Below are 27,970 nucleotides of genomic sequence, written 5' to 3'. Positions count from 1 at the left end.
TATTTCTATTTCCCAACACCTATATGAAGCTTGAAAGTTTATTCAACAAGCCGGCATGAAATGATTCATCCTGCCCAAACTTGAGTCAATGGTTCCTTTTATATCGATGGTTAAAAAAGAAAAAAGACGAAATTACTGGCCACAAATTCTTCAGTTCCTTGTAGTCATACAATCCAAAGAAACCCACATGTCAAATCAATATTATAAACCAAAGGAAAATTATGAACCAAGTAACTGAGGGTGAGCCGGTGTAAAGCCAATCAGAACTGTACGTGTAGACATAGATTAAGAAACTAAGCAAAAAAACAGAAGGAAAATATAGAACTTGTTAGGGTTAATGAATGGGTGTAAAATAATAATGGACAAGTGAGTAATCATACGGCATTTGCAGATTGCGCGGCCCAAAACTTGTGGATGACCTTCTATCAACCGAACGCCTAGCAGATTTTAGGTCTATTATTATTATTATTATTTGAAGTCTTCCCTTTCGTATCTTTTCTTCTTCATTTTTCATTTCGGGTTCAAATTCTTCACTACGAAGATGCATGCGTTTTGAGCTTAATCTCTTTTTCTCTCCCCGCTGCTTCAACTTCACATACGTGTGCCGGAATCCACCATCGTTGCTTCACTTGACCACCGCCATCGTGGATTCTACTGTATGGTTTGATTCTCTACTCTATTTCGGGTGGTTTGAATTTTTTTGTCTTTTTTTTCCTCCTTTTCTTTTGAGTGACCTTTGGGGATGTGCGTTTTCTGCTGCATTTGTTCCACGCAGCAAGTCAATCACTTATTAAGTAAATCTGAGTATCGCTTAACGATCATTAGGACTAAATTAGTTGAAAAGAAACATATAAATAAATGGTTTACTCATAGACAAATGAAAATTTATCTAATATTATTCATCAATATATACTCAAATTTGTAAAAATAAATCATATCATTGAGTTTTATTTATTAGAGTTATACATTAAATAATTTATATATATTTAATTATTTAAAATTAATAAATAAATATATAATATAAATAGAAATATATACTTAAATTACGTAAAAAAAAAGTTTATTCAATATTAACTTGAATATAGATGGCTATTGCAATATGAACTACTCTTCTATTTTCTTTTAAAGATATTATTACGGTTATAAAAATAAATATAATATCTTTTCATATATAATAAGAGCGAGTCAATTAAAGTTAAAATCAGTACAATAAAAAGAGATATGACAAATTTCAATATTTTTATTCTCACCTCATAAAGAATCGAAATAAAATCTTAGTAGAATACAAAATCTCATAATAAATGTAGGATGAAAATCGTAACAAGATATATATAAAGGAATTCATTGTGGCTTGACTTTAGCATTAATCTATCTCTTCATACTCAGGTATTTCATGTCTGTATTGCAGACAATTACACAATTTAAATTGCAATTATGTCCTTTGCACTTACCAAATACAGATTTCTCTTGCAAAACGTTTTTACTAATATCATTCAATCAAGTTCATTTTCATCATTCGTCGATTGATATTTCACGATTATATCTTCTTGGACGTCTTATCAAGTTAGTTCCTTTTGAAATCACACTAATTGAGAGATGCTATAGTCATATCACAATAAATACATAAAATCTCACCAATCATGCTAACATTTATGACATCCATTTAACTTTCAAATAAGTACTATTTAAGAAAGAAAACTATCTTATCTAAGCCCTTGATTTGGTGATATATATTTTAATTTGAATAAAATTTTAAACTTATTTCTTTTTTATAACAAAATGGATTATTGGGCGGTGCAAAATACTTAGAAGTTTACATATGCATTACATTTTTAACATCAATAATGAATGATTTGCTGAGGCACAAAATTCAGTATAATATAAAAATGTTGTGTGTCAGAGTTGGATGTATGGCTAATGGTGTAATTTGGTAGTAGGAACACGCTGGCATAATCACACTTGACCGATTGCGCGGTCCTATAAATAGGGAGGGCTTTTAATGCTTCTCCACCACAACCATGCTTACAAATTAAAACAGTAACATTTAAATCTCCCCATTTCCCTGTTAACTTCTCTCTATCTCTCTCTGTTTTCTTCCTCCTTCTAAACACAAAAACAAAGAAAGAAAATTAGCTGAAGAAGAAGATGAAGAAGCAAACTCAGTAATGATGATATGCAAAGTTTACTATTTATATAGTTCTGTCATTTCTTGTTTGCAGATATATATATGTGTTTGTGTGTGTAAAAGCAAGCATATTCAGGTGATTCAGTCCTCTCTTTCCTTACCTTCCAATTCTCTCTCTTACTACTTCTTCTGTTGATGATCAAAATGGTCTTCGACGAAGGAGAAAGAAAAGTTTATAACTTGCACATCACAAGTGTTGCACCATTTTAGTTCTTTCCATGATTCCAAGTCTTAAAAAAGTTATTTAATTTTGTTTTTCTCGTCTCTCATTTTCTCATCTCATGTTTGACAAACAAATAACAAGCCAAACAAGGCTTGGTGATGCAAATTTGAAATTTTCAACTCCAGTTTTCTGCCTTCTATTTTTCCTCACTTCTTTTATGGGTTATTTAATGAGATACTTGTGACATTATTGTCCATATCTGCAATGAATCTCATTGTTTTGATATTTTTGTTTTACATTTCACTGTAACTGTACCCGTAAAAGTTACAAAATTGTGCTGTCCCATGACTATTGCTTAGAATTATTCATGAGCTTGGTGTGTTTTTAAACCATTGCGTGCCGAGTCATTTTGAGGTTTATCTTTCTCTTTTTTCTTTTACAAAGACAATTTATAAGTCAATCTAATAATACACATGTCATCACGTCATAAATCCATGTGTCAAAATACGATTAAGGAATTTTCCTTGTTGCCCAGAAAGTAGAATTATGCTCGTTTCTTCAGTGTTCTTTAGCAAATTATCTTTCCAAAATGTTTTAATGGAAATCACATTTAATCATTTATTATAGCAAATCACATATGATTCGCAGTAGATTTTTAGAATTCAATTGTTATCTAGTTTTGTAAGACTGAAATAAAAAGAAATTTCAAATAATTGTTTCGAATTCAAATTGTTATTGAATTCTAGTAGTCTCTGATCACATATGATTCTATGAATTACAATAGATTTCTATAATTCAATTGTTATCTAATTTCGTAAGAATGAGATAAATTTTTTAGTTTTTCACTGAGATTTCAAATAATTGTGTCCAATTCAAGTTCAATAATCATTGTTATTAAATTCTAATAGTCTTTGATGTCGCTATATAATTCTAAGATTATTAGGTATTAGTTATGTATGACAGTTAATATATAAATATATCTTTTGATAGGATGATTAGTTAATATTTTAAAGTTTTAAGTTTTGGAGAAGTCTTAGATAATTTCGGGGTTAAGCTGTTTAAATATTTTGGTCAGAGAGGGACGTTGTTTGGTTCCTACGAAAATTCAAGGGTCAACAATTTCTAGCAATAACTGAGTAAGCTAGTTGTAGTTATATTTTCTTGCTTTAGGTTTAAGGCTGTGAACAAGTTAGGGTCAAAATGTTTACATGCACATGTGTAATAATATTAAAATTTGATTAGGATTTCAAATTTGGCTAAAATAAGTAACCTAATCATCTATTTACACCTACACTCCTTTGATTAGTAAAAGCTTAGTGCAGGTATTATATACAATAAACTAAATTTATCATAATGCAATATTTGGCTAAAGTTCAAAATTAAATTACTTTGATAGTCTAGTTAACTATTTTCTCTGTTTCCTACTACTTTTAGGAGATAATAATTTTATAGAAAAATTATGTAACATATAGTAAATGCAAAATATAATATGATTAGGATTTCTTCTTTTGATTTCTTGTTAATTTTGGATAAACAATAATATTTGAGAAATAATTAAAAATAAGATCACAACCGTAGATAGCTAATTTTGGTAAAGCCCCAGAATTGTTAACTTTTTTATTTTTATTTTTTAATATCCACCTAACTTTTTCCATATTTGATAGTGAAATAACTCTAGAAAACTAACTATGGGATGCTCGTGAACTTTTGCCAGCCATCTTTGGTACATATACATAGACAGGCTGTTAAGGAAGTAACCTAAGCCTAATCCTATTCTTTTCTCTTTTCTTGCAGTAAATCTGTTGTGTGTTTCTTGGTAATCTGAAACAACAAAAAAGAAAAAAAGAATGGCTTCTAATGGAACAGTAGCATCGTGTCTAAAACCCATGAAGGCTACATCTGATGGAGTCTTCCAAGGAGATAATCCTCTTGATTATGCACTGCCTCTTGCCATTGTACAAATTGTTCTTGTGGTTGTCCTCACTCGGGTTCTTGCTTTTCTTCTCCGGCCATTGCGCCAGCCTCGTGTTATCGCTGAGATTATTGTATGTTCCTTCTCCCTCCAACTATATTATGCCAGCAGTTCTTTATTTGCTAATGGTTCTTGAAAATTTCTTTTGCATGTTTATATATATCTATATAAATCAATTTAACAATCTATTGTTAACATGGTCCCCTCTGGCCCGTATGTTATGATATCTTATTTAGAATATTAACCTAGTATATTAAGTGTGCATGGTGGGAGTATTGATTTGCCTAGATGCTCCACCTGCTATCCACTTTTGTACTATTAAAGGTTCAGCACATCATAATACTATAATTTATTTGAGCTAATATTAGGGATATTTTCTATTTACTTTCTAAGGGGTTTTTTTTTTTTTTTTTTTTGGAAAGTAAAAAGAGCCAAAGAAAGTTGAATAAGAAGATTTTGGGTATTATATAATGATCTTCGAAATATATAAAGAGTTAATATTGCAAAATGCATAATAATAATAATTTTTGGGGAAGTGGTTTTCATTCTAGCCGTTCATTCAGTTAAATATGCAAAAGCTAATGTAGGAAGTCGATGAGCAACAGATAAAAGCAAACAAAAGACAACTGAGACTGCTAACCCTTGCCTAAAAGTACTTCTGTTGTTTTGGATGTCTGTAAAAAAGACTTAACAGACAACTCCAGCAATCAATTATAATTAATAGTGATTGTGATAGGAATATGTACATATAGTTTTTAACTAGCAATTTTCAGCTTGTGTATATACATGTATCTAGCTGGTTACTTTTGGTTTAGCCATGCTTAATGTAGACACTTCACACCACTTTTCATTTTTCAAAGCAATCCACCGGTAGCTGTTATCTGCAGTGAAAGGAAAGTGAGTCTTGTTTCAATGAACTTGGATCATGCATATCCCATCAAATATTGTTATTTCCTTTCATTAAAATTTCAACTCTATGGAACTGAATTGAATCAGGAAGTCTCTTCTCAATAGCTTCAATTTGAAATCAAACTTGCTTTAAATATTTCCTCCACATCTCTAAATGCAATGCAACTGTAGAGTGTTATTGATGCTTCAAAGAACCAATGAACAATTAACAAAGCATTTGTAATAGTAGATCCTTTATGTAAAGTTCCTTGTAACAAGAAACTGCGGAATAATGTATGTAGATTGACTTGTAATCTTTTTTGAACAGGGAGGCATACTGCTGGGACCATCAGCTTTAGGTCGGAACACAGACTATCTGCATAGGATTTTCCCCCCAAGAAGCCTGACAGTGTTAGATACTCTAGCCAATCTTGGTCTTCTCTTCTTCCTGTTCCTTGTCGGTCTTGAATTAGACTTAAAGTCCCTTCGTCGGACAGGAAAAAAGGCTTTAAGCATAGCTCTTGCAGGAATCAGCTTACCCTTTGTAATGGGAATTGGGGTATCATTTGTCCTTAGGAACACTATCTCTCCAGGAGTAAAAGAAGCTCCACTACTTGTATTCATGGGAGTGGCCCTTTCTATCACTGCTTTCCCTGTCCTGGCTCGGATTTTGGCAGAACTTAAGCTTTTAACTACCGATGTTGGTCGAATGGCAATGTCAGCTGCAGCAGTAAATGATATAGCGGCATGGATTTTACTTGCTCTTGCCATTGCTCTCTCTGGAACTGGTCGTTCTCCACTAACATCTTTATGGGTGCTTTTGACTGGGTGTGGATTTATTATCTGTTGTATTCTTATTGTCCCTCCTGTCTTTAAATGGATGGCTCACCGTTGTCCTGAAGGCGAGCCAGTAAACGAAATGTACGTTTGTGCTACATTAGCTACTGTATTGGCAGCAGGATTTTGCACTGATTCTATTGGCATTCATGCCCTCTTTGGTGCATTTGTGATTGGAGTTCTCATCCCTAAAGATGGACCATTTGCTGGTGCTCTTGTTGAAAAGGTTGAAGATCTTGTATCTGGTCTCTTCCTCCCATTGTACTTCGTTTCTAGCGGATTGAAGACCAATGTGGCCACAATTCAAGGAGCTCAATCATGGGGCTTACTAGTTTTAATCATAGCCACAGCCTGTTTCGGGAAGATAATTGGCACCGTAGGTGTCTCTCTCTTATGCCGAATCCCTTTTCAGGAAGCTTTAACTCTAGGTTTCCTGATGAATACCAAAGGCTTGGTGGAGCTCATTGTCCTCAACATTGGAAAAGATAGAGGGGTATATTCAAACTTAGACATTTATCAATAATCATCCTTTAGCTGATAACTTATAATTGTACTCATGATGTCCTTACTCATGGTTATAATCATTTAGCCGATACCTTGCAGGTCCTGAACGATCAAACGTTTGCTATCTGCGTTCTGATGGCTATCTTCACAACCTTTATCACAACGCCTATTGTTGTATCAATATATAAGCCCGCAAAAAGGGCAATAAATGCTGATTATAAGCATAAAACCATTGAGAGAAAAGACCCAGATTCTCAGCTTCGAATTTTGGCTTGTTTCCACAGTACATTGAACATCCCCACAATGATTAATTTCATTGAGGCTTCGCGTGGAACTGAGAAGAGGCAAGGACTGTGTGTTTATGCTCTGCACCTTATGGAGCTTTCTGAGAGGTCATCAGCAATCCTTATGGTCCATAAGGCGAGAAAGAACGGACTGCCCTTTTGGAATAAGTTGCAGAAGTCCGATACCAATCAAGTTGTTGTTGCTTTTGAGGCTTTCAGGCAGCTGAGCCGTGTGTTTATTCGTCCAATGACAGCAATCTCAGCTTTGCATAACATGCACGAGGATATTTGCGCTAGTGCTGAAAGGAAAAGGGCTGCAATGGTTATCCTCCCATTCCATAAGCATCAGAGATTAGATGGGACTTTGGAGACGACACGAAATGAATTCCGTTGGGTCAATAAGAGGGTTCTTGAGCATGCACCATGTTCAGTTGGAATTTTGGTGGATCGCGGGCTTGGTGGGGGCACACATGTATCTGCAAGCAACCTTTCCTCCACCATAACAGTGCTATTCTTTGGTGGGCGTGACGATCGTGAAGCCCTTGCTTATGGTGCAAGAATGGCCGAGCACCCTGGAATTAGCCTAACTGTTATTCACTTTATTGCTAGCACTGAGATTGTAGGGCAGATGGTCAAAGTTGACATAACTGATGAAGCGTCAATTACATCAGAATCGGCTGATAAAATGGTTCTAGTTGGGATCAAGAAAGTTTCAGATGACAACTCAATCAAATTTGAAGAAAGGGTAGTGAATAGTGCTAGAGAAGTTGTTGAAGCAGTTAAGGAGTTCAGCCGCTGCAATCTTTTCGTCGTCGGTCGAATGCCTGAAGGTCCTGTAGCTGCAGCTTTGAATGGGAAGGCTGAGTGCCCTGAATTGGGTCCTGCAGGAAACCTATTGACTTCTCACGATTTTACTACTTCAGCATCTGTTTTGGTGGTGCAGCAGTATAATAGTCTAAAATCAACTCAACCCTGCTCAGGCAGCTCCACAAAGATTGCAGAGGAGCCTGAGCATGATTCAGAAACCGGATAGGTTGGTTTCCCAGTCCAGGCTATTGTTATTTGGATGTATATATAATATATGTGATGATCATGAAAAGATTAGTAGCAAATTTCTTTGCTCTTAATAAGTGTTCATCAGGACAGGACCTGCTCGCTGTTTTCAAGACCTTGACTGCTCCACAGGATTTAAAAGAAAAAAGAAAGAAAAGAAAAAAAAGAGAAAAGAAAAGCCAAAGGAGAGTAGATTTCATTCATGTAGAATTGCTTCTATACTCTTTTCTTTGCAAACAATTACCTGTAACTGACACCTGTAAAGGGGTTGTAATGAAGAGTCTCACTAAAACATTCCTTTTATGGTTGCACATTCTTTGCTTGTCTGCCATTTTCTTTTTCATTTGTTCACCAACTTGATATAATCGCCTTTCCTATTCTGTTTTTATGACAAGAAACATTACACATCCTGAGTATTCACTAAATAATATTTGTCAACATTTTGGCTGCTCTTTGTTCTGCTTCTGAGTGAAGGAACTTTAATTTCAGTGAGTTTCTGTTTCTCTCTCTCTCTCTCCTCCTAGCCAACCAAATTTAAAACCTCCATCAAATGGTGTATGTTTCAGAGTGATAGCCCTCTGGATTTTTCTCCGTCTCTGTGGTCAGTTTGCAGATATGTCTGGTGGTTCGTACTCACAGGAGGTCTCGCTTTTCTTCTAAGACCGCTCAGGCAACCATGTTGCTATTGCGAAGATTAGATTACCGTTAAGGCTGTAAACGAACCAAACTTCTCCCGAGGTATTTGATGCTCGGATCGATTAAGAAATTGACAGAATTTATATAATTATTATATAATTTTAAATAAAATTAGATAATTTTGATAATACCAAACTAAAAAAACATATCTCAGATTAAATTCTAATTTTATTCCCATCTCATCTCAAACACACGTCAACCCTCCCAACTTAAGCCTCCACCAGTGCACCACCCTTACAAACCCTCATTGCCGTCGCCGCCGCTGCCATTGCCGTCGTAGCCCTAGCTGCAGTCGCCTCCACCCTTGCTGCCGTTGTTGTCGCTGCTCTCCTCTTCTCAGCCGCTGCTCCAGTCTTCACAGTCGTTGCTGCCGTCGCTGCTGCCCTCTTCTCAGCCGTCTGCTCCAGCCTTTGAAGTTTGTTTGAACAGGGGTTTGAAGTTGGAATCTAAACTAGGTAAAAATTTACATGATAACTACTCTATTATCGTATTGCTAGTGTAGGTCCTCTCAGTTATGCTCAAGTAGTGGAACATGTATTCAACTTGCTTGTGAAATTAAATATGAAATTGACATGTTTTCCTATCGGTCCTATTATCTTTTTTTCTTTTCTTGTGAAATCAGATCTGTGCGTGAATGAATGGGTCAATTTATTAATAAGATAATAATGTGGGTACATTATGGAATTGTTCAAGAGCTGTATTTATGACCTTTTATTGCTGTTGGTTTCATGTCTTATTCTTGAGAAAAAAGTGTTTAGTAGTTTTATTATTTCTTGGTAGATATGAAAACATGTTCCTTAGAGATCAATTTTCATAGCAGAAATCATGTTCCTTGTGAAGATTGGGACAACTAGGTATTGTTCCTTGTATGGAAAAGGCAAAGTATTAAATGATTAGAAATAGAGAAAAATTGTTTTCAATAAAATTGAAAATTTTTTCTCTTTATTTTGCTTTCAAATATTAAAAGATATTCTTATCCATTTTCCATAATTAATCTAGTTATTTTTTTGAGATAATCTAGTTAAATATTTAAATTTAGTAACAATTGTATGTTACTAAAATATCTCCATTTGATTCATATCAATCAGTATAAAAGTATGTGGGGGAAATTTTTTTGAACCACTAAAACACACTTACCAATTTTATCTTAATTCTATATGTAATTAATTTAATTTTCTAATTTTAATAGAATTAATTAGTAATTAATCCAATAAAATCCTAATACTATCATAATTTCATATATATTCCTAATCCTATAAGAAATTGATGAATTACTCATTTTTTATATATATATATATATATATATATATATAATGGAGTTTAAATAACTCAATTGCATTAGAATTCTTTATTTGATGAAAGGACTTTGTTCGATCTCAAGGTTGAGAATAAGAGATTTTGAAACATTGCCTCTAAATCTTTGTAGGGTATTTGGACCGTGGATTGCTTGTGCTATGCTGTTGATTGTTTTGAGTAAATTTTTTTTTTTTTTAGTCATTATTGCTAGGATATATTGTTCTTGGTTAGATTTGTTCCTAAATCAGAATTTGGATGATAAATATTTATTAGTGGGTTAAACTTGTTTGGATTTGGCCACTTGAATTTTATGTTTCAACATAATAGATTTAGAAAGTAAGGATCTTCGTAATTGCTCATCAAATTGTGATTGCATAAAGCATCAAGAGAAAGAGAATACCTATTGATTTAGGAGTCTTTAGCAGGTTTCTGAGTACTGAGAAAAGAGGTTGGAGAGAAATTGTTGACGCACACTTCAGTCTTTATGTTTGAGTTCTACTTTTACATTTTCAATTTGCAAAAATATATTGACAGATTAATTAGGGAATAAGAAGTCAATTTGCTGAGAAATTTTGATAATTATAACTGATAGGTTACTCTTTTGGATCTTAATCGTTGGTTTTATATCTCTTCGCAGGGGAGAAAGTGAACCTTTTTGTTTAGCGGAATGGCTTCAAATGCTTCGGTGGGCCACACATGCCCATCTCCAATGAAGCCTGCATCAAATGGTGTATTTCAGGGTGATAGTCCTCTAGATTTTTCTCTCCCTCTGGTCATTTTGCAGATATGTCTGGTGCTTGTACTCACACGGGCTCTTGCTTTTCCTCTAAGACGACTACTAAGGCAGCCACGTGTTATCGCAGAGATTATTGTATGTTCCTTTCTTCCTTTTATGATTCTATGGTGATTTTATATGTCTTATGCCCTAGAGCATATAGTGCTTATCTAGAATGCTACTTTGATGGGTTGATTTCACTTCTATTGCAAATTGTGGGGCGAGTTACTGTAATTGTCAGTTACAATGAAAAAGATCAGTCCTTAGTGGTCTGGGTGGGGAAGTTATTGGTCATGTCTATATTCATTCAAGTACCAAGCAGCTGGTTCAAATTCTATTCTCAGTCCACTAGACATCTGCTAGTTTAATCTTTTCTTTTTATTTGCTATTATATAATTTCTCCTATGGGTTTGAAATGTATATTATAACAATAAATTGATTCTTCAAGCATGGCCAAAGAGTTCGTGACTTGATGGTGCTTGTTGTTCTTAATTGTACTTGGTTTTGATTTGAATTCTGACTGTTCCAACCCCTATTTTGTATATTTATTCACAAATATATCCTTCCGTTAAAAAAATTTCAGCAAGTTGCTTGAGAGAGAGAGAGAGAGAGAGAGAGAGAGATAGAGAAAGTTTATAGCTATACAAACTCAATTTATTGGATATGAAGTTACGTTGAGCCTAACATTGAGATTTTCACCATGTTGCAGGGAGGAATTTTACTAGGGCCATCTGCTCTAGGTCGAAGTGAGAAATATTTGCACGCTGTGTTCCCACCCAAGAGCCTTCCAGTGTTAGATACACTTGCAAACATTGGCCTCCTTTACTTTTTGTTTCTTGTGGGGCTAGAGTTAGATCTTAAATCCCTTCGTAAAACTGGGAAGAAGGCCCTTGCAATCGCTATTGCAGGAATTAGCCTACCTTTTGGTATGGGGATTGGCTCTTCATTCATTCTCCGAGCAACTATTTCCAAAGGCGTAAATAGTACCTCATTTCTTCTATTCATGGGTGTAGCTTTGTCCATAACTGCCTTCCCAGTCTTGGCTCGTATTTTGGCCGAGCTGAAGCTTTTAACAACTGATGTTGGTAGAATGGCTATGTCTGCTGCTGCAGTTAATGATGTGGCTGCGTGGATTCTTCTTGCTCTTGCCATTGCTCTCTCTGGGTCTAACCACTCTCCCATTACTTCACTTTGGGTTTTGTTATGTGGGTTTGTTTTTGTCATTTGTTCAACTCTTGTTTTGCCTCCAATATTCAAATTAATAACCCGCCGATGCCATGAAGGTGAGCCAGTTGAAGAAACATATGTATGTGCTACATTAGCTGCTGTTCTGGTTGCTGGGTTTATTACTGATGCTATTGGAATTCATGCCATGTTTGGGGCTTTTGTAATTGGAGTTCTTGTGCCAAAGGAAGGGCCATTTGCACGTGCTCTTGTGGAGAAAATTGAAGATCTTGTATCTGGTCTCTTTCTGCCATTGTACTTTGTATCAAGTGGATTGAAGACAGATATAGCCACAATTAGTGGGCTGCAATCTTGGGGTTTGCTGGCGTTGGTTACTTTTACTGCCTGCTTTGGGAAGATTGTTGGCACTTTTCTGGTCTCACTTGCTTGCAAAGTGCCTCTTCGCGAGGCTTTAGCAATGGGGTTCCTGATGAATACTAAAGGTTTGGTGGAGCTCATTGTACTCAACATTGGTAAAGATAAAAAGGTAAATGGTATTCTTTTTGATATTTAGTCGCATCTAGCTTTAGAATATCTAATTATGCTTCCGTCTTTCTTAAAATGACATAATGTAAACTCTATTTGCATGTTCAGGTTTTGAATGATCAGACTTTTGCCATCATGGTTCTAATGGCTCTCTTTACAACCTTCATAACCACGCCTCTTGTTATGGCTGTATATAAGCCAGCACGGAAATCAAGGGTAGCTGATTACAAGCATAGAACTATTGAAAGGAAAAATTCAAGTATGCAACTTCGGATTTTGGCATGTTTTCACAGTGCAAGAAATATTCCATCAACCATAAATCTTCTCGAAGCCTCACGTGGGGTTCAGAAGGCTGAAGGACTTTGTGTATATGCAATGCACCTCATGGAACTGTCTGAGAGATCATCTGCCATACTAATGGTCCACAAGGCAAGAAAGAACGGGTTACCTACATGGAACAAAGGCTCAAAACCAGATTCTAATAATGTTATTGTGGCATTTGAGGCTTTTCGGCAACTGAGCCAGGTAATGGTACGTTCAATGACGGCAATCTCTTCAATGTCTGATATTCACGAGGACATCTGCACCACTGCTGAGAGGAAGAGAGCTGCGATCATTATTCTTCCATTTCATAAGCATCAAAGGTTGGATGGCTCATTGGAGACTACTAGAATTGACTTTCGCTGGGTCAATCGGAGAGTTCTTGAGCATGCCCCATGCTCAGTAGGAATTCTAGTTGATCGCGGGCTTGGTGGAACCTCTCATGTTCCTGCAAGTGATGTCTCTTATCTAATTACAGTTCTTTTCTTTGGTGGCCGTGATGACCGTGAAGCTCTTGCTTATGGAGCTCGAATGGCTGAACACCCTGGGATCAGTTTAAAGGTTATTCGTTTTTTAGTGGCACCAGACGCTCAGGGGGAAATTACCCAAGTTAACATGGAAAGCTCTATAAACACCAAACTGGGATCCTGGGATGAACAGTTCCTTTTAGAATTCAAGCAGAAAACATGCAAGGACAGTTCTGTAAAATACGAAGAGAAAGCCATTAGAAATACTGCAGGAGCTATGGATGTGATCCATGAAGTTAACCACTGTAATCTTTTTCTTGTGGGCCGAATGCCTGAAGGTGAAATAGCTATAGCTTTAAACAGATGGAATGAGTGTCCAGAATTGGGACCTGTAGGCAGCTTACTGGCTACATCTAACTTCTCAACTACAGCATCCGTCTTGGTGATCCAACAATATGATAGTCAGGTATCTTTGGATTTGGCTTCACATGCAGGTGATGATCAGGTGGGCAGAGACTCGGAATCTTACTGATTTTCTTTGTGTTCAATCAAACTTAGATCTGGGTAGGTACAAAACTTGAGTAGACGTTTTGTTTCTTTTTGGATACGTTGAAAATTTTCAAAAGGGAAAAATGGTTCAATCATTCGAAATCTTATTGCTATACGAGAACAGCAAGATGGTGAATAAATGTGTTTGTTTACTCTAATGATAAAATGTAGTCTTACTGCTTTTGTCCTAAGCTCTCTGAACCTGCCGTGAAAAGCCTAAACACAAATGAAGCAACAAAAAGTGAATGAGGAGATTAAATGCACAAACAAAGACACAAAGTATGAAGGGAATGGGCAATCGAGAGATTCTGCTAAAATTAACATCACCTGATGTTGTGGATGGAGATGGAGGAGACGGTGCCACAAAGGAAGAGGTTAGTTGAGCGCTGAAGTAAGGAGGTTTTATAATTTTATGTCAGAGTTCTTTAAAATGTTAGGAGGTGGGAACATTTAATTTTCATTACAGAACACACCAGTAGTAGACTACTCGGGCCCTGTCTACATAAGCAGAATCAATTAGTGCTATAAGCCTTCTTAATATTTCTTTTGCTGCTGTCTCTCTCAAGAAACTCTTATATCAGTAGGATGAGCTCCATGTGAGCTTCACATTTTGCTACAAAAGAATGTTGATGATAACACTACATCAGGAAAAAAAAACACACACACACTATTAACTAAGCCTATAGTATCACTGCCTCTATCAAAAAGATAACTGACTGATAATGTCAATAATTAAGAGATTATACTTAGTTTCGTTTTGATTATAAAATTTTAATTTATTTTATTTCAGTCATAAAATTTTAATTTTGTTTCATTTCAATTATTTAAATTTAGTTGATTTTCATTTTAATCTAGAAATCACATTACAAAAGCTAAAGAATGAAGCATAATCTTACGTAGCACAATAATTAATGGAAGTTTTTACCTAACCTTGATGTATATACAAAGGAAGAGATATACATAATAGTTAATAAAAAATTCTGAGACGAGCTAAGAATTTTTCATAATTACTTACTACTACATAAAACTTAGCTATGAGAGACTTCGCAGGAAAATCCTGTTTCATTCTATTCTATCCTGGCCAAATGGGTGAACCTTGCAAGCACCTTTGTTCTTAACTCGACCACAAGTAAAGGTACTCTGAACATCATGGGTGCAGACCTGATGCATGCAGAGACCAGAGATCTTATAGGACAGGAGATTTTTTCATGTCTAGAGGAATTCCACAGTCCAGACTGAGGCTACTACTGGGGGTATCAAATTCTTTCGCCTGAAAATGGATATCAAGTTATATGAATGTCATTAATCAGTCTTTCTTAATCTGATTCAGTGCTGCAGATTAGTGGTCAGATATGCTTTGATTTGGTAATTAAACTTGTTTTGTTTCTATGTGTGTTCCTGTATGTTAACCTTAAATAATCTCTCAAATCAATCACGATATGTTTTCTTTCTTACTTTATGCTACAAGATATTCAGTTGTCCATGACTATCCCTCCATTAACATGCCATGCTAGGTATCTCATGTGACATGCAATTCTTCCACTACTAGACAATTCTTCAAGGTCCTAACATGTACCGAACCAGGATATACTTTTGCTTTTAATCAGCTCAGTAACATGCTAAAACCAGGTGTAATAGGAAATCTGAAGACAGAAGTGCTTGGACTATAACATGGATCATTCGAATTGAAAACACTTGCTTTACATAATAATTTAGAATTAATCCTCCATGTCATGTTAGCCGTTTCTTAGATTATAAAATGGATCATTAGAATTGAAAATACTTGTATTAGATAATATCCATAAACATAACTCTATCCCAGTTTTTTGAGCAAGAGAAATTGACCCTACAAATCCTCAATGGACCTATATCTTGCTGAAAATTTAAAGTTTAATCAGTTATGATATAGTCAGGGTTAAGATTTAAAATCTAATTAGACTCCATATCAAAAACTACCCAATCCAAATATGTATACTAAAATCAAAGAATAGTTTAATATATGTAGAAAAAAGAAATCACAAAATATCATGGCTTTGTTTCAAAATCCTTTCCTATCAGGACCAACTGAATTTCATCCTCGTATCCTACTTGTTTAGTGCAATACGCTTGTTGTCATAGGTAACAAGTATATATGTCAAGCACATTGAATAGAGGAAAAGGCAATTCTTTTTCTTTCTTTTTTCATTTCTTAATTCTTAATTCTGATGCAAATTTGAATGCTTGCTCTACTGCAACTTAGAGATCACATATGCAAATCATTTGCGTATTAGATCCAGTTTTCTTCAGAATGACAAAATGTCTTACAAATCTTTGAAAATTTGATTTCTTTTTTTTCTCTTTTTAGTTTACCTTTGGATTTTCCGCGGAGTGATTATACTCAATTTATCTTCTTTTTTTGAATACACGAGTACCTAATACAACACTTTAAAAGACACGACTGGCATTTTTTAATTTGAAGTTAGTACAGGACACTGCTTGGAAGCCACAATATCAAACCTGAAGACAGGATGCATGATTTAAGTACCATTACCACTAGACAAATTAAAGTAAACTCATCAACCATGAAAAACCTGACAGGAAAATCCTGTTTCATTCTCTTCATGCTCCGTATATCTCAATCTGTTGTAGCTCACAGGAAATCATTAAAACATCAAAAACCATGCAATCGGTTTGTACTATATTTCCACGACATTCTCTTTGATGGAAAAGATTTAGCTAACTCAACATCTGCAAGAATAACAAATGCAACTAAACTTGGGGATTATGTATTCGGTTGATTGTTTTCGATGATCCTGTAACACAAGATGAGAACCTTCTTTCTCCACCTGTTGCCAGAGCACAAGGGTTCTATTTCTACGACAAGAAAACTGATTACAATGCATGGATGTCCTTCGCTTTGGCCTTTAACTCCACTGAACGTAAAGGTATTTTGAACATTATGGGTGCAGATTTTATGAATGAGAAGATAAGAGATCTTCCAGTAGTTGGAGGGACAGGAGATTTCTTCATGTCTAGAGGGATTGCTACTATTCAGACACAAGCTACTGAGGGTATCAAATATTTTCGACTAAAGATGGATGTTAAGTTATATGAATGTCATTATTAAAAACAAATTTGATTCAAGTCTTTGTATTGAGTTTGGAAAACAATTATGATAAGATTAATTATCTTACCTAGCTAGCTAGTTATATGCTACTTACTATTTTCTTTTTAATTGGCTCCAACTGGAATTCGAACTCTAAAGTTCACAGATCTCGAGATGACTCTAGTAATATACAAATTGGTAAGAGATTGTATTTTAATTTTAATTGAAATTGCAAATTCTTGTTTCTTAGTTATTTTTCTTGTTAATATGCCTTTACCCTTAAATAATCGCTATTTTGCTCTTTTCAGTGATGGAGACCCTATTTTTAATTATATCACACTAAAATACTATATCAATTGCCTCCAAATTTATTCTCCTAGTCTTTAAGATGCTGGTTTCACTGAAGAATAAAGAGAGAAAAAAGGACTCCAAAACGATTGAGCATCAATTTTCAAACTATAACATATAACACTGAGAAGATGTTTTCCCAATTATAAAATATTTTCAATGCACAAGGGGCTAGAAATCCTTGCATAAGGAAGAGACTAACGACTGTACCATAATTATTAAAAATCAGCCTAGGTTTATATGGTAAGTTTCATACGATCATTACTCATGAAGATTTATAAATATATACATAAGTTTGGGATAAAATTCTTCAATTTGTAAAAGAAAATCATTGAATACACTGTTTGATTTTTAGTTAATAAAATATATATTGTACACAAAGTATTAATTATTTTCCATATTTCACCACTTATTTTTCTGCAATTGAATTTATGATTTTTAAATTGTAATTTTATTTTCTTGAACTTGCCCATTTTATAATACATTGAACCGGAGCCGTACAAAATATTGGTTCATCTACTCCAGCCTTTTGTCCTCGATATGTCGCTTGAATTTTAAGGAAGTTATGAGGTCATATGCCATAACCAAATTGCTGCCGAACAGTAGCTTCTAAAGCAGAATCCCATGTGAAGTTCATAATTTTTGGATTGAGATTCTCTATGTTTTGACATGATAGGTCATATTAGTGTAATTCTAACCATTAAAATTCAAATTTAATGATCCACATTCAAGAAATAATCACTCTTTATATAAAATTTAAATTACTTTTTTTGATAAGATCTCAATCATTTAATTGAATTTGAATGATGAAAATCATAAAATAGGATGTTCGTGTTAAAATTTTAATTCATATTTATTAAGGCTATTATTGATGAAACGCGCAAGTCCTGACGGAGGAGCTATTGTTTCGAACTGCCTATATAAATCTTCTTTCACTATTATTATAATAATTGCATGTTTGTTTATTGCCAAGTAATCGATTAGATACCCAATTCATAGAAAAGAAAGATAAGTAGACTGGACTTCAAAACTTCAAGCATGTTCAATTAACTCTCCTCTTTTGAAAAATACACAAAATTAAAAAATTGGAGAGTCCAAGTCAAGTGGTCTAATGTAATACGTCTATTGTGCCTTTTCGTCAATATTTCTAAATGCTAAGGATTTTTATATAACTACTAAGAATTTGCGTTTCACCAATGAACATGCACCAATGATAATATTTACCATGTGGAATTACTATCTAATAATCAACAATATCAAGCAATTTTTTCATTCCATGCTTCCAAATCATTTCGTAAGTGATATCAAAAATTAATCTTGATGCACTATAGTTAAGACCCTTTATATATATATTAGAGATTAATCATTTATTTTGGGCTATGGCTTTCTAATTATTTATAATGTTTCTTGCATGTATTTTTTTAATTTTGTTATGAAGAAAAAAAGTTATTATCAAGTCAGCAAGGTGTGGTTGGCACCAATATATCCTCCATCAAGTTGTTAACGAGTAAATCCTATGCTGACATGAATTTGAAAGGAATGTGCATATACAGGGCTTAATTAATCAAGAACAGTTTACCTACCATAACAAAACAAATTAAATATACCGTCCACCACTTAAGTAGCAAAATCAACACCCACCCCCACCCCACCAATCATTCACCAGAATTCATAAGATTACATAAAAGGGTATATATTGATTACAAGTGTTTTAATAATAATGAAGAAGAAGAAGAAGAAGAAAGAGATACTGTATTAATTACATGCAAATATCACTGTCACTTTTAACTGGGTTTTTGTAATAGTTTAAACTATGGGAAGAATTAAGCTTTTTTAGCAACAGGTTTAACCTTGGTTAAGCTAATTTTGATTTAAGAAAGATAGGACAAATGATGCTATGTTCTTGTTATATATATTTCTAAAACTCTCGGAATTTAAACATCTGTTTATTTAATATGCTATCTATCTATTTTCTCATCCATTAACATAATTAAATAGTTTTCATTTATTCTTATACTTGCACCACAAGCCTCGGTTCTGCAATTTTTGCTTAATTTCCAAATCCGTTATTACCAAGCATTATTGACACAGATCTTTCCGCCAAGAGAAAGACTGAAGATCCCATTTTTTCAAGTGTAACTATGATATAATAAAATATTTGTTTCCAAAAGTGAATGAATCTGGCAAGCTATTAGCAGCATCAAGAATATTGCAAGTAGCTAGTTGCTTCGCTTTCTGTCGAAGCAATGCATGGACCTTCATTGTCCCAGTCACATGCCCAAAAGATGAGCCTTCTACTGATCTTAGGAAGATAATAAAAACAGAACTTCTAAAAGTTTTTAGGGACTGAGAAAACCTTCATTGTCACAATTTCACATTGGCATTCCATTTTCTTTTTCAGCAGAATTCGTTTATTAAAACTAATTTGTGAATCAAATTTCATAAAGATTGTATTATAACCTCTCAATTAATAGTCTTCTAATAATGCACGATTAAGTTTCTATCCCATTATTTTGGAAAACTCTTCATTAGAAAATTAATTTATTGAATTCTAGATACATCTCATTTTTAATTCCAATGTAAATTAGTTTGAATAAATTTCATTATAAACTTGTAAGAGTGTATTTGGGGTTGTTATTGGATATTGAAAAAATAAATTTTTAATTTTTAATTTAATAATTTTCAAATCTTAATGCTAAATGATCTCTAGATCTCAGAGATGACTCCACTTGTTAATTGATTAAATCTTATCAGCAAGTGTAATCCATGGTTAGAGTAATTACATATGTAAAGAAAATAAAATATTAGAAAAAGCATATGACTGACTAGCACTATTATTTTAGTTTGCTATCATTTCTAGTTAATGAATTCTACTTTGAATTCAAATTTCTAATACCTATATTAACTTTATAGCAACTCAAAAAATATAAAGTAGCAGGTTAATGGTGACTAGTTTCCATAAAAATGGGGAAAAATTAGTGATAAGCGACACAATGCGTTTGGTAGCACCAGCCCATAAGAGTATCCAAAGTGGGAGATCATACCGTATTCGTATGGAGTATAATTTATACTTTATTAAACCGATATATAATTAATATATTTATTAGTTTAAATAATAAAATATCTGTCAATCATTTATTATTAAAATTTAAAATACTTATAATGTGTTATTTTTTTATTTACTGTGATATATACATCAAGTATAGGTAATAAATTTTCTAAAATTTTATGCTGCTAATACCCTGTTTTTTTTTTCTTTTCCCTTTTTAATGAAGTCATTCAGCATAAATTAATTTGATAGGTTCCAATCTAATATAACCATACAGAGCAGGTCAAGAATATGACAGAGTTGGCCACCTAACATGTTTAAATGAAAATGAAATTTTCAAATGATTTAGTAACAATGAACTTAATTCTTATAACACACATTAATTATGAAAAGTCAAATTAATATTAACATATTTGAGTAATGAAAATTGAAATGGAAAATTTGGGACAATTATGATAGTATTATATGATTATTACGGTTATACTTACTCTATAAATTAATAGATTTGAATAAAAAGAGAATCATTAAATTTTATTTCAGAATCTGACTGTACTGAGATGAGATGATGGACCATTAGCAATGTACATATATGGAGTCAGATAAGTGAGAAGGTGGCAGAACAAATTTCATGCTTGCAGAAAATAATGGTAAGTTTCTTATTTTCTTTTATTATTTAATTTTTTATTTTTTAAACCCGCTATTTATCATGAATATATAGTGTGTTTAATATATATATACATTATATATAAGGAAGATGGAAAAGATTGTAAATTTTTTATTCGCGCCTGATGAAACTCTCTCTAAAAATGGTACAAGTAGTAGGTATAAATCAAACATCATTGTCAAAGAAAAGTCTAATTGAGAAAAAAGACATGAATTCCAATTAACTACAGGTTTTTTCAGATACTACTATCAGGTTCTGACTTTAGCTTCTTTTTTTTTTTTTTTTTAAAGCCTGTAACTCCACATAATATCCAAGAAATATCCCCCATATAAGGGCTTGATACAAGTGATAGAGCACTAATCTAATCTCGTAGCTCCTTTACCTTTTTCTGCTTGCTTCTCTAGAAAACTGCAGGAGGAGAAATTAAGGAAAATGAAAGCAAGCATTAGCTGCAAGATTCTAATTCTTTTATTCTACTTTATGTTCCTTGCTGTATCTTCAGCCCATCCAAGCAAGAAGATGAAGCAATACAAACCATGCAAGGAACTAGTCCTATACTTTCATGACATTATTTACAATGGCAAGAATGCTGCTAATGCTACCTCAGCTATTGTAGCAGCACCACATGGTGCTAACTTGACCATATTGGCAGGTCAGTTCCATTTTGGTAATATAGTAGTATTTGATGACCCAATTACTTTAGACAATAATCTTCACTCACCAGCAGTTGGTAGGGCACAAGGAATTTACATTTACGATACCAAGAACACTTTCACTGCTTGGTTAGCCTTTACATTTGTCCTTAACAGTACACACAACCAGGGCACAATAAATTTCGTCGGAGCTGATCCGATTCTGATGAAGACTAGGGACATTTCGGTGGCCGGGGGCACCGGAGATTTTTTCATGCACCGGGGAATCGCAACTATCTTGACGGATGCATTTGAAGGTGAAGTGTATTTCAGGCTCAGGGTGGACGTAAAATTTTATGAATGTTGGTGAAACCTTATATATGTATAAAATAGAAGTGGATTTGAGTGCTATAGTATGTTTGTTTCTTATATTGTATAGGAAACATCAGTTGTCTGTGAAATGTAGTGAAATATGTACACTACTATAAGAACTTGTTTGTTACTTAATCAATAAATAACTAAATAAAGTACTTCGCTATTATTTAGATATCCTCCAATATCCATTTAAATTTGATTCCAGTTCATAGTTCTAAACCTACAAGGCAGAAGAAGCTAAGTTGGACCTTTGGTGTGGAGGTTCAAATTGTCTAGGCATGTTACTAGACTTGCGCATATGAGCTTGCCCGAGATTTCGATTCTATTTATTTTAATGAAGATAGCTTGATTTAAATAGAAATAATAAATTTTTATTTATTATTTATATATATGGCTAGTCCATGACATACGCATAAATTTATCATTTTTATTTAATCATCATAAGAATAAGTTTTGATCAAACAAGAAATAGGGGTTGCCTTTACACCATATGACATACGCATGCATCGGGTATACATTATAGATATAGCAGAAGGAAAAATAGAATATTAATTTTGGAATCTGGTTTTAACCCTTTAACCGTAAAAAATAGAAGAGGTTTTATAGTTCGATAGCTATCTATATTTGTTTATTCATTATTGGACTGAAATATTTAGAACCTGATACATATATATTGGAATAATATTTAAATTTTTGTTTTTATAACCTATTTTGTAGTAAATGACTTGTTGGCTCTTTAATAAAATACAGTATAATTTTTTCTTTTCCTTTTTTTTTCTTTTATAGCTATAATTATACTCATTTGTATGTGGTTTTTTTATAGTTCTAATAGATACCACGGGTTAATGCTATTAGTACTGTGCCTCAAATAAAAAATATATTATTATATCCAAATCATATGGGTTGGTATTACAACTTGATGAAGCAATCGAGCACCTCCAAAAGATAGTAGCATTTGGTAACCACATTCTCACTAGTGCATTCAATCATTTTCCAAAATCGTAGACATGAAGTTAAAACAAGACGAAAAGTAGTCCATAGGAAAAACAAAGGATAAGGTGCATTCACCCATCAAAGTCCACCAATTAAAGCCAAGCTTAAAGATAAAGCATCCTATAATATTATAACAAATTTAACAGCACAAGTCACTTCGATATAAACTCATAACCATTTTGCCTTTCTCAACCCTACAGAATCCATTCATCTTGCAAAAGATCAATGAAGACTAACAGGCTTTTTTTAGCTCTCTTTCTTGTCTTCTTACTCTCAAAATCCTACGCTTTACCTAAACGAAAAATCCCATCTCCAAAACCTTGCAAAAGACTGATCTTTTACTTCCACGACATTATTTACAATGGCAAGAATTCCAAGAATGCAACTTCAGCAATCGCAGGAGCACCAGCTTGGGCTAACAAGACAATCTTGGCCAAGCAAGACCATTTTGGTGACATAGTAGTCTTTGATGACCCTATTACATTAGACAACAATCTACATTCAACTCCCGTCGGTCGTGCACAGGGGATTTATATATATGACAAGAAAGAAATTTTCACTGCTTGGATGGGTTTTTCTTTTGTGTTCAACTCTACTCAGCATAAAGGAAGCATAACCTTTGCTGGTGCTGATCCATTGATGAACAAGACTAGGGATGTTTCAGTTATTGGTGGGACTGGTGATTTCTTCATGGCCAGAGGAATAGCTACATTGATGACTGATGCATTTGAAGGCGAAGTCTATTTCAGGCTTCGTGTTGACATTAAATTGTATGAGTGTTGGTAATTGAGATTTTCTTTTTCGTTTTCTTTTTATTTTTTTTTTATTTTTTTGGCTCAAGTGAATGAGAAAAAGATTTGTTTGTTTGAATTATTTGTTCACCGTTTCTTTCTTCCTGATTTAATGTGGTTCAGTATTTTGTACTCTTTTGAATCAAGATTTCCTTAAAGGTTATGAAGTAATTTCTTTTAAAATTAGACTCTATTCTACTTTGGTTACTTTGAATATACTTTTTTGTAGTTATTTGTAGACATTCATGCTAGCAAGTGTACGAACCGAGACAAATTCACAACGAGGTTGATCTCACAAGGAATTGTAGAGTATATATTATAAATATCAACTATCACACAAAATATTAAAAATAAATCTAAACACTCTAAACCAATGTTTTGATTGGTTTTGAGAATAATTTTAAAATTTATGAAAGAAATTAAATAATTAGAAAATAAATATGCAACTGGAATGATTAATATAAATTATATGATAAAATATCATGTAATCTAGCTTATACTTAGTAATATCCTTATTTTCTTTAAGTCCAAATTTAATGAATGAGATGGCGATATGCCTTTTCTCTAAGTCATTCAAGTTAATGATGCAAGTTAGGTTTCTTATATCAACATAAATTAAAGTAAAGATGATGTTTCTAATACTTTTAATCTAAAAATTTTCATAATAAATATTACTATTAAATTGATATGATGGTCAACCAATAACAATAGATGAAACTAATATATGTATAAAGGTAAAAAAATCATTCATTAAACTCATAATATATAAGGTTCATACATAAATAAAAAGCTAAACTAAACATTTGTGGAACTTAGCCTGACCTATTTAATCCAATGGTCATTGTAATTAAATAAAAAGATATAAGATATATAAAACAAAAAATTAAAACTCTTTCAAATTCAGAACTTCTTCAAGGAATGAAGAAGATTGATCCTCACTCTCCACGTCCCGAAAAGCTTTTCTAATTCTTGAAAGGACAATGCAAAGACTAACTAAATATTATAGAAGATGAACTATAGGGAATTCGCAAAGAGAAGAATAATAGACCCTTCCTCTTGTTTAATTGACCTCTATTTCTTGAGAGATTTCTTTTTTCAGAGTCATTCTCTCAGCATAATATCACTATAGTTATCCTTTTAATTGCCCTAAACAAAATAAACAACTTAAAAGGTAATTATCTTTTATTATATCATAACTAATTAATTTTTCCTTCGTGGGCCTTGATAAATTCAGTCAGGCTTGCAATTTTAGTAATTCACGTGTCTTTATTTCAAGCATTTTACTGTCGCAGTCTAATTAAAACCCATTCATGTATTTTTTTTGGCTCATATTCTCCATTTTTTGCTATTATCACCTGAAATTAGACAAGAATGCTAAAGTGAGATAAAAAATACATATTTCTATATATTATATATATAAAACATATTAATAAATTACTAAAATATCTTAATTATATATACATAATATTTAGCTGTAAGTCATTTTCAGAACTGGGCCAACTTATAAATATGCATGAGAAAAATTAAACTTTAATAATCTAATTATAGGTTGAAACATTGACCGTTGTGAAATTGCCTTAGGTGATTAATTATGAAATTAGTCCAAAAGGAGTGATTGCACTATGCAAAAGTGGACATATATTCCTTGATCAATAATTATCATTAACAAAATTTTCTCATATTGCTTTCTCTATACATTGATTTTGAACTTATTACAGATCTGTAGCATTTAACAAATTGTATGGTATTATAGTACCAATATCTTCACCACATTCTAAAAACCATCACAGGACTTGGGATATTGATATAACGTCCAGAATAGACCATGCATAAACATTGTTTACCAAAAGCTTAGGTTATGATGTCACATCAGCTATTGTAATGGCAAGATCAGGAGGGTGTAATAGAATCACACTGTCACCTACTTACTTACCATTAATGTCTAGCAGCAGCAGCAGCAGTTCCTTTGTTGAACCCATCATTACTCTTTACAAGACCTTAATTATTCTCAATCCAGTTGGTAAGGCATGAGGCATCTGCGATTAAGGAACAAGACAATTGAGAACCCTGCAGAAATATTTCAGAAGCTGTAGCAATGTTCATAATTAGTTTTAAATGCGACTTTGGTTCCTTAAAGCTAAAGCATCATTTCCAACTAATTTAGTAGGATCATAAACGCGCAGGATGTCGTGCCCATCCCTTGTTCAATCATAAGCACAGGTTAGTTTCCTTTAAGGTCTTGCATCAAAAAGTTATGGCTGGCTGGCTAGCTAAGCATTCTCTTTATATATAATTTCCTTTTATATATAGCATCAGAAGCTTCCGGTTAGCATTCTCCTTATAGAAATATTTTTTATGGGCATATGCATTTCATCATTATCATACTCGTAGGTAGGGTTGCAAATGAGCCAAATTGCTCGCGAGTTATTCGAAACTTACTTGAATATAAGCTCGTTCAAGTTCGTTTTTCAAGATAAACGAGCCAAAATAGAACTTCAATTTTTAGCTCGTTTAGTAAACCAGCCGAGCTCGAACTTAATAGTGCTCGATTAATTTAAACTCACGAACTAACTTGTTTACTAACTGATGAATTTAAGCTTCTATTATCAATGATGAATATACAGTAATTGTTAGTATTCTGAGATTACATGAGAAATGAGTATCCTGTTATATACTAGTTTTTGAATGCAACGGTCTTATTGCTATTTCTTGCTGCTTGTTGCACTCCAACGTTCAATTCTAGCTTAGGGGAAGGTAGAAGCAGCCTTTTTCCCTTAGGGGAGAGTGTTGCTCCTTTTCCCTAATAGGCCTGTGATGATCAAGGAAGTTCGAGGCCAACATACCAAAGATCGCTGCTGGTCCTTACTGATTTTTGACTGTTGAACATTGTTGCCATGGTCTGGTGGTTTTGGTGTGTCTTCAACAGGTATTGGGGCTTCTTCAACACTCCCCCTCAAGGTGGGTTCAAATAAGTTGATAGAACCCATCTTGTTGAGAAGCCTTCGATGACTTGTTTTGTCTAGAGCCTTGGTGAAGATGTCTGCCAGTTGTTCGTGGCTTCGGACGAATGGAGTTGTGATTTCTCCTGATTGAACTTTCTCCCTTATGAAGTGACAGTCAATTTCAATATGTTTAGTCCTTTCATGAAAGACTGGGTTCGATGCAATGTGTCTGGCTGCTTGATTGTCATAGTACATCTCCATTGGACCTATGTTCTACCCCCATATCAGCCAATACTTGTTTTATCCAAACCAATTCGCTAGCCGTCGATGCCATGGCACGATACTCGACTTCAGCACTGGACCTTGCGGTTACTGATTACTTTTTGCTCTTCCATGTTACTAGGTTTCCCCCTACAAATGTGCAGAATCCTGAAATCGATTTTCTGTCACAGCTCCCTGCCCAATCTGCATCAGAAAAACCAGTAATAGTGATAGTATTATTGTTATTTTTCATCCAGATACCTTGTCCTGGAGTACTTTTGAGATATCTTAGGATCCTATCAACCGCATCTAAATGAGGGGTACGGGGAGCATGCATAAATTGGCTAATCATACTCACAGCATAACTAATGTCAGGTCTGGTGACGGTTAAATATATTAATTTTCCTACCAGGCACTGGTAATGATCTATGTCACCTAAAGGATCACCATCTTCTAAGTTGAGTCTAGTTTTGGTCTCTACAGGGGTATCTATAGGCTTAGCTCCTATTTTTTCTGTTTCTTTTAAGAGATCTAGAACATACTTTCTTTGAGACAGAAATAGCCCTTTATGAGATTTTGCTATTTCTATTCCGAGAAAGTAAGTTAATTGACCAAGATCCTTAATGTCAAATTTCTCTTTTAATTTTTGCTTTACTTTCTCAATTTCTTCATTACTGTTCCCTGTTACAATAATGTCATCTACATAAATCAAGATAATGATCGTGTATGTGTGAGTGTGTTTAACGAACATGGATGAATCAGAGGTACATTTGCTGAAATCAATTTTTAACAAAAAATGACTTAGCTTGGCATACCATGCTCTAGGAGATTGCTTCAATCCGTAGATTGCCTTTTGTAACTTACATACCAGGGAGGAGTCAGAGAAAAATTTATGACCTGGAGGGAGAGACATGTACACCTCTTTTTCTAGAGATCCTTGAAGAAATGCGTTCTTAACATCCATCTGAAATAATCTCCATCCTAAGTTAGTAGCAACAGATAGTAAAATACAAACAGTGCTCATTTTTGCTATCGGAGCAAAGGTTTCCTGGTAATCTACACCATAGGTCTGAGTAAAGCCTTTTGCTACCAGTCTAGCTTTATACCTCTCAATTGAACCATCATGCTTG

General features: G+C 33.8%; 5 protein-coding genes and 1 long non-coding RNA gene across 9 annotated transcripts; 5 read left to right on the top strand and 1 right to left on the bottom strand.

The window, feature by feature from the left end:
* Positions 1 to 448: 448 nt before the first annotated feature.
* On the top strand, positions 449 to 8,197 carry LOC8287706 (cation/H(+) antiporter 18). Of its 3 annotated transcripts, none has more exons than XM_015715199.3 (4): positions 449 to 661; positions 4,143 to 4,393; positions 5,537 to 6,538; positions 6,649 to 8,197. In XM_015715199.3, exons 2-4 carry the CDS (start codon positions 4,196 to 4,198, stop codon positions 7,864 to 7,866), a joined length of 2,418 nt encoding a protein of 805 aa, XP_015570685.1. In that variant the 5' UTR covers positions 449 to 661; positions 4,143 to 4,195; the 3' UTR covers positions 7,867 to 8,197. The 3 variants fall into 3 exon arrangements, with proteins under 3 accessions (XP_015570685.1, XP_048229814.1, XP_048229815.1); XM_048373857.1 differs by lacking the exon at positions 449 to 661 and adding an exon at positions 2,008 to 2,261; XM_048373858.1 differs by lacking the exon at positions 449 to 661 and adding an exon at positions 2,010 to 2,162.
* LOC125370081 lies at positions 1,853 to 2,581 on the bottom strand. The gene is made up of 2 exons (XR_007215782.1): positions 2,287 to 2,581; positions 1,853 to 2,103 (listed from the first exon to the last, which is right to left on the bottom strand). It is a non-coding gene; the product is annotated as an uncharacterized LOC125370081 (long non-coding RNA).
* Positions 8,198 to 8,341: 144 nt separating the features above from the next.
* Positions 8,342 to 14,257, top strand: LOC8287705 (cation/H(+) antiporter 18). 2 transcript variants are annotated; one of them, XM_048373859.1, is made up of 5 exons: positions 8,342 to 9,037; positions 10,516 to 10,749; positions 11,363 to 12,364; positions 12,472 to 13,715; positions 13,893 to 14,257. In XM_048373859.1, exons 2-4 carry the CDS (start codon positions 10,546 to 10,548, stop codon positions 13,681 to 13,683), a joined length of 2,418 nt encoding a protein of 805 aa, XP_048229816.1. In that variant the 5' UTR covers positions 8,342 to 9,037; positions 10,516 to 10,545; the 3' UTR covers positions 13,684 to 13,715; positions 13,893 to 14,257. The 2 variants fall into 2 exon arrangements, with proteins under 2 accessions (XP_048229816.1, XP_002509894.1); XM_002509848.4 differs by having other exon boundaries at positions 12,472 to 14,257.
* LOC8287704 (dirigent protein 5-like) lies at positions 13,950 to 16,857 on the top strand. Its single transcript, XM_048373861.1, is given in 3 exon segments — positions 13,950 to 14,074; positions 14,751 to 16,472; positions 16,475 to 16,857. Coding segments are annotated over 2 exon segments (597 nt in total). The 5' UTR covers positions 13,950 to 14,074; positions 14,751 to 16,207; the 3' UTR covers positions 16,807 to 16,857.
* A 4,166-nt stretch (positions 16,858 to 21,023) lies between these two features.
* Positions 21,024 to 22,023, top strand: LOC8287703 (disease resistance response protein 206). Its single transcript, XM_015721927.3, has one exon. The coding sequence runs from the start codon at positions 21,279 to 21,281 to the stop codon at positions 21,846 to 21,848; it is 570 nt and encodes a 189-aa protein (XP_015577413.1). The 5' UTR covers positions 21,024 to 21,278; the 3' UTR covers positions 21,849 to 22,023.
* Positions 22,024 to 23,011: 988 nt separating this feature from the next.
* LOC8287702 (dirigent protein) lies at positions 23,012 to 23,716 on the top strand. Its single transcript, XM_002509845.4, has one exon. It carries the CDS (start codon positions 23,072 to 23,074, stop codon positions 23,630 to 23,632), a length of 561 nt encoding a protein of 186 aa, XP_002509891.1. The 5' UTR covers positions 23,012 to 23,071; the 3' UTR covers positions 23,633 to 23,716.
* The last annotated feature ends 4,254 nt before the right edge of the window (positions 23,717 to 27,970 follow it).

The sequence above is a fragment of the Ricinus communis genome, chromosome 5, assembly GCF_019578655.1.
Source record: "Ricinus communis isolate WT05 ecotype wild-type chromosome 5, ASM1957865v1, whole genome shotgun sequence".
Lineage (NCBI taxonomy): Eukaryota > Viridiplantae > Streptophyta > Magnoliopsida > Malpighiales > Euphorbiaceae > Ricinus > Ricinus communis.
The sequence above is the reverse complement of the archived record's forward strand: the minus strand, read 5'-3'. Positions and strand labels throughout refer to the sequence as shown.

Excerpts from the sequence above, each read along its gene's own strand:
- LOC8287706 (XM_015715199.3), top strand. The coding sequence starts at position 4,196 with ATGGCTTCTAATGGAACAGTAGCATCGTGTCTAAAACCCATGAAGGCT. Across the intron at positions 4,394-5,536 it reads GTGTTATCGCTGAGATTATT|GGAGGCATACTGCTGGGACC; the intron begins GTATGTTCCTTC and ends TTTTTTGAACAG. Across the intron at positions 6,539-6,648 it reads ACATTGGAAAAGATAGAGGG|GTCCTGAACGATCAAACGTT; the intron begins GTATATTCAAAC and ends GATACCTTGCAG.
- LOC8287705 (XM_048373859.1), top strand. The coding sequence starts at position 10,546 with ATGGCTTCAAATGCTTCGGTGGGCCACACATGCCCATCTCCAATGAAG. Across the intron at positions 10,750-11,362 it reads GTGTTATCGCAGAGATTATT|GGAGGAATTTTACTAGGGCC; the intron begins GTATGTTCCTTT and ends ACCATGTTGCAG. Across the intron at positions 12,365-12,471 it reads ACATTGGTAAAGATAAAAAG|GTTTTGAATGATCAGACTTT; the intron begins GTAAATGGTATT and ends TTGCATGTTCAG.
- LOC8287703 (XM_015721927.3), top strand. The coding sequence starts at position 21,279 with ATGAAAGCAAGCATTAGCTGCAAGATTCTAATTCTTTTATTCTACTTT.
- LOC8287702 (XM_002509845.4), top strand. The coding sequence starts at position 23,072 with ATGAAGACTAACAGGCTTTTTTTAGCTCTCTTTCTTGTCTTCTTACTC.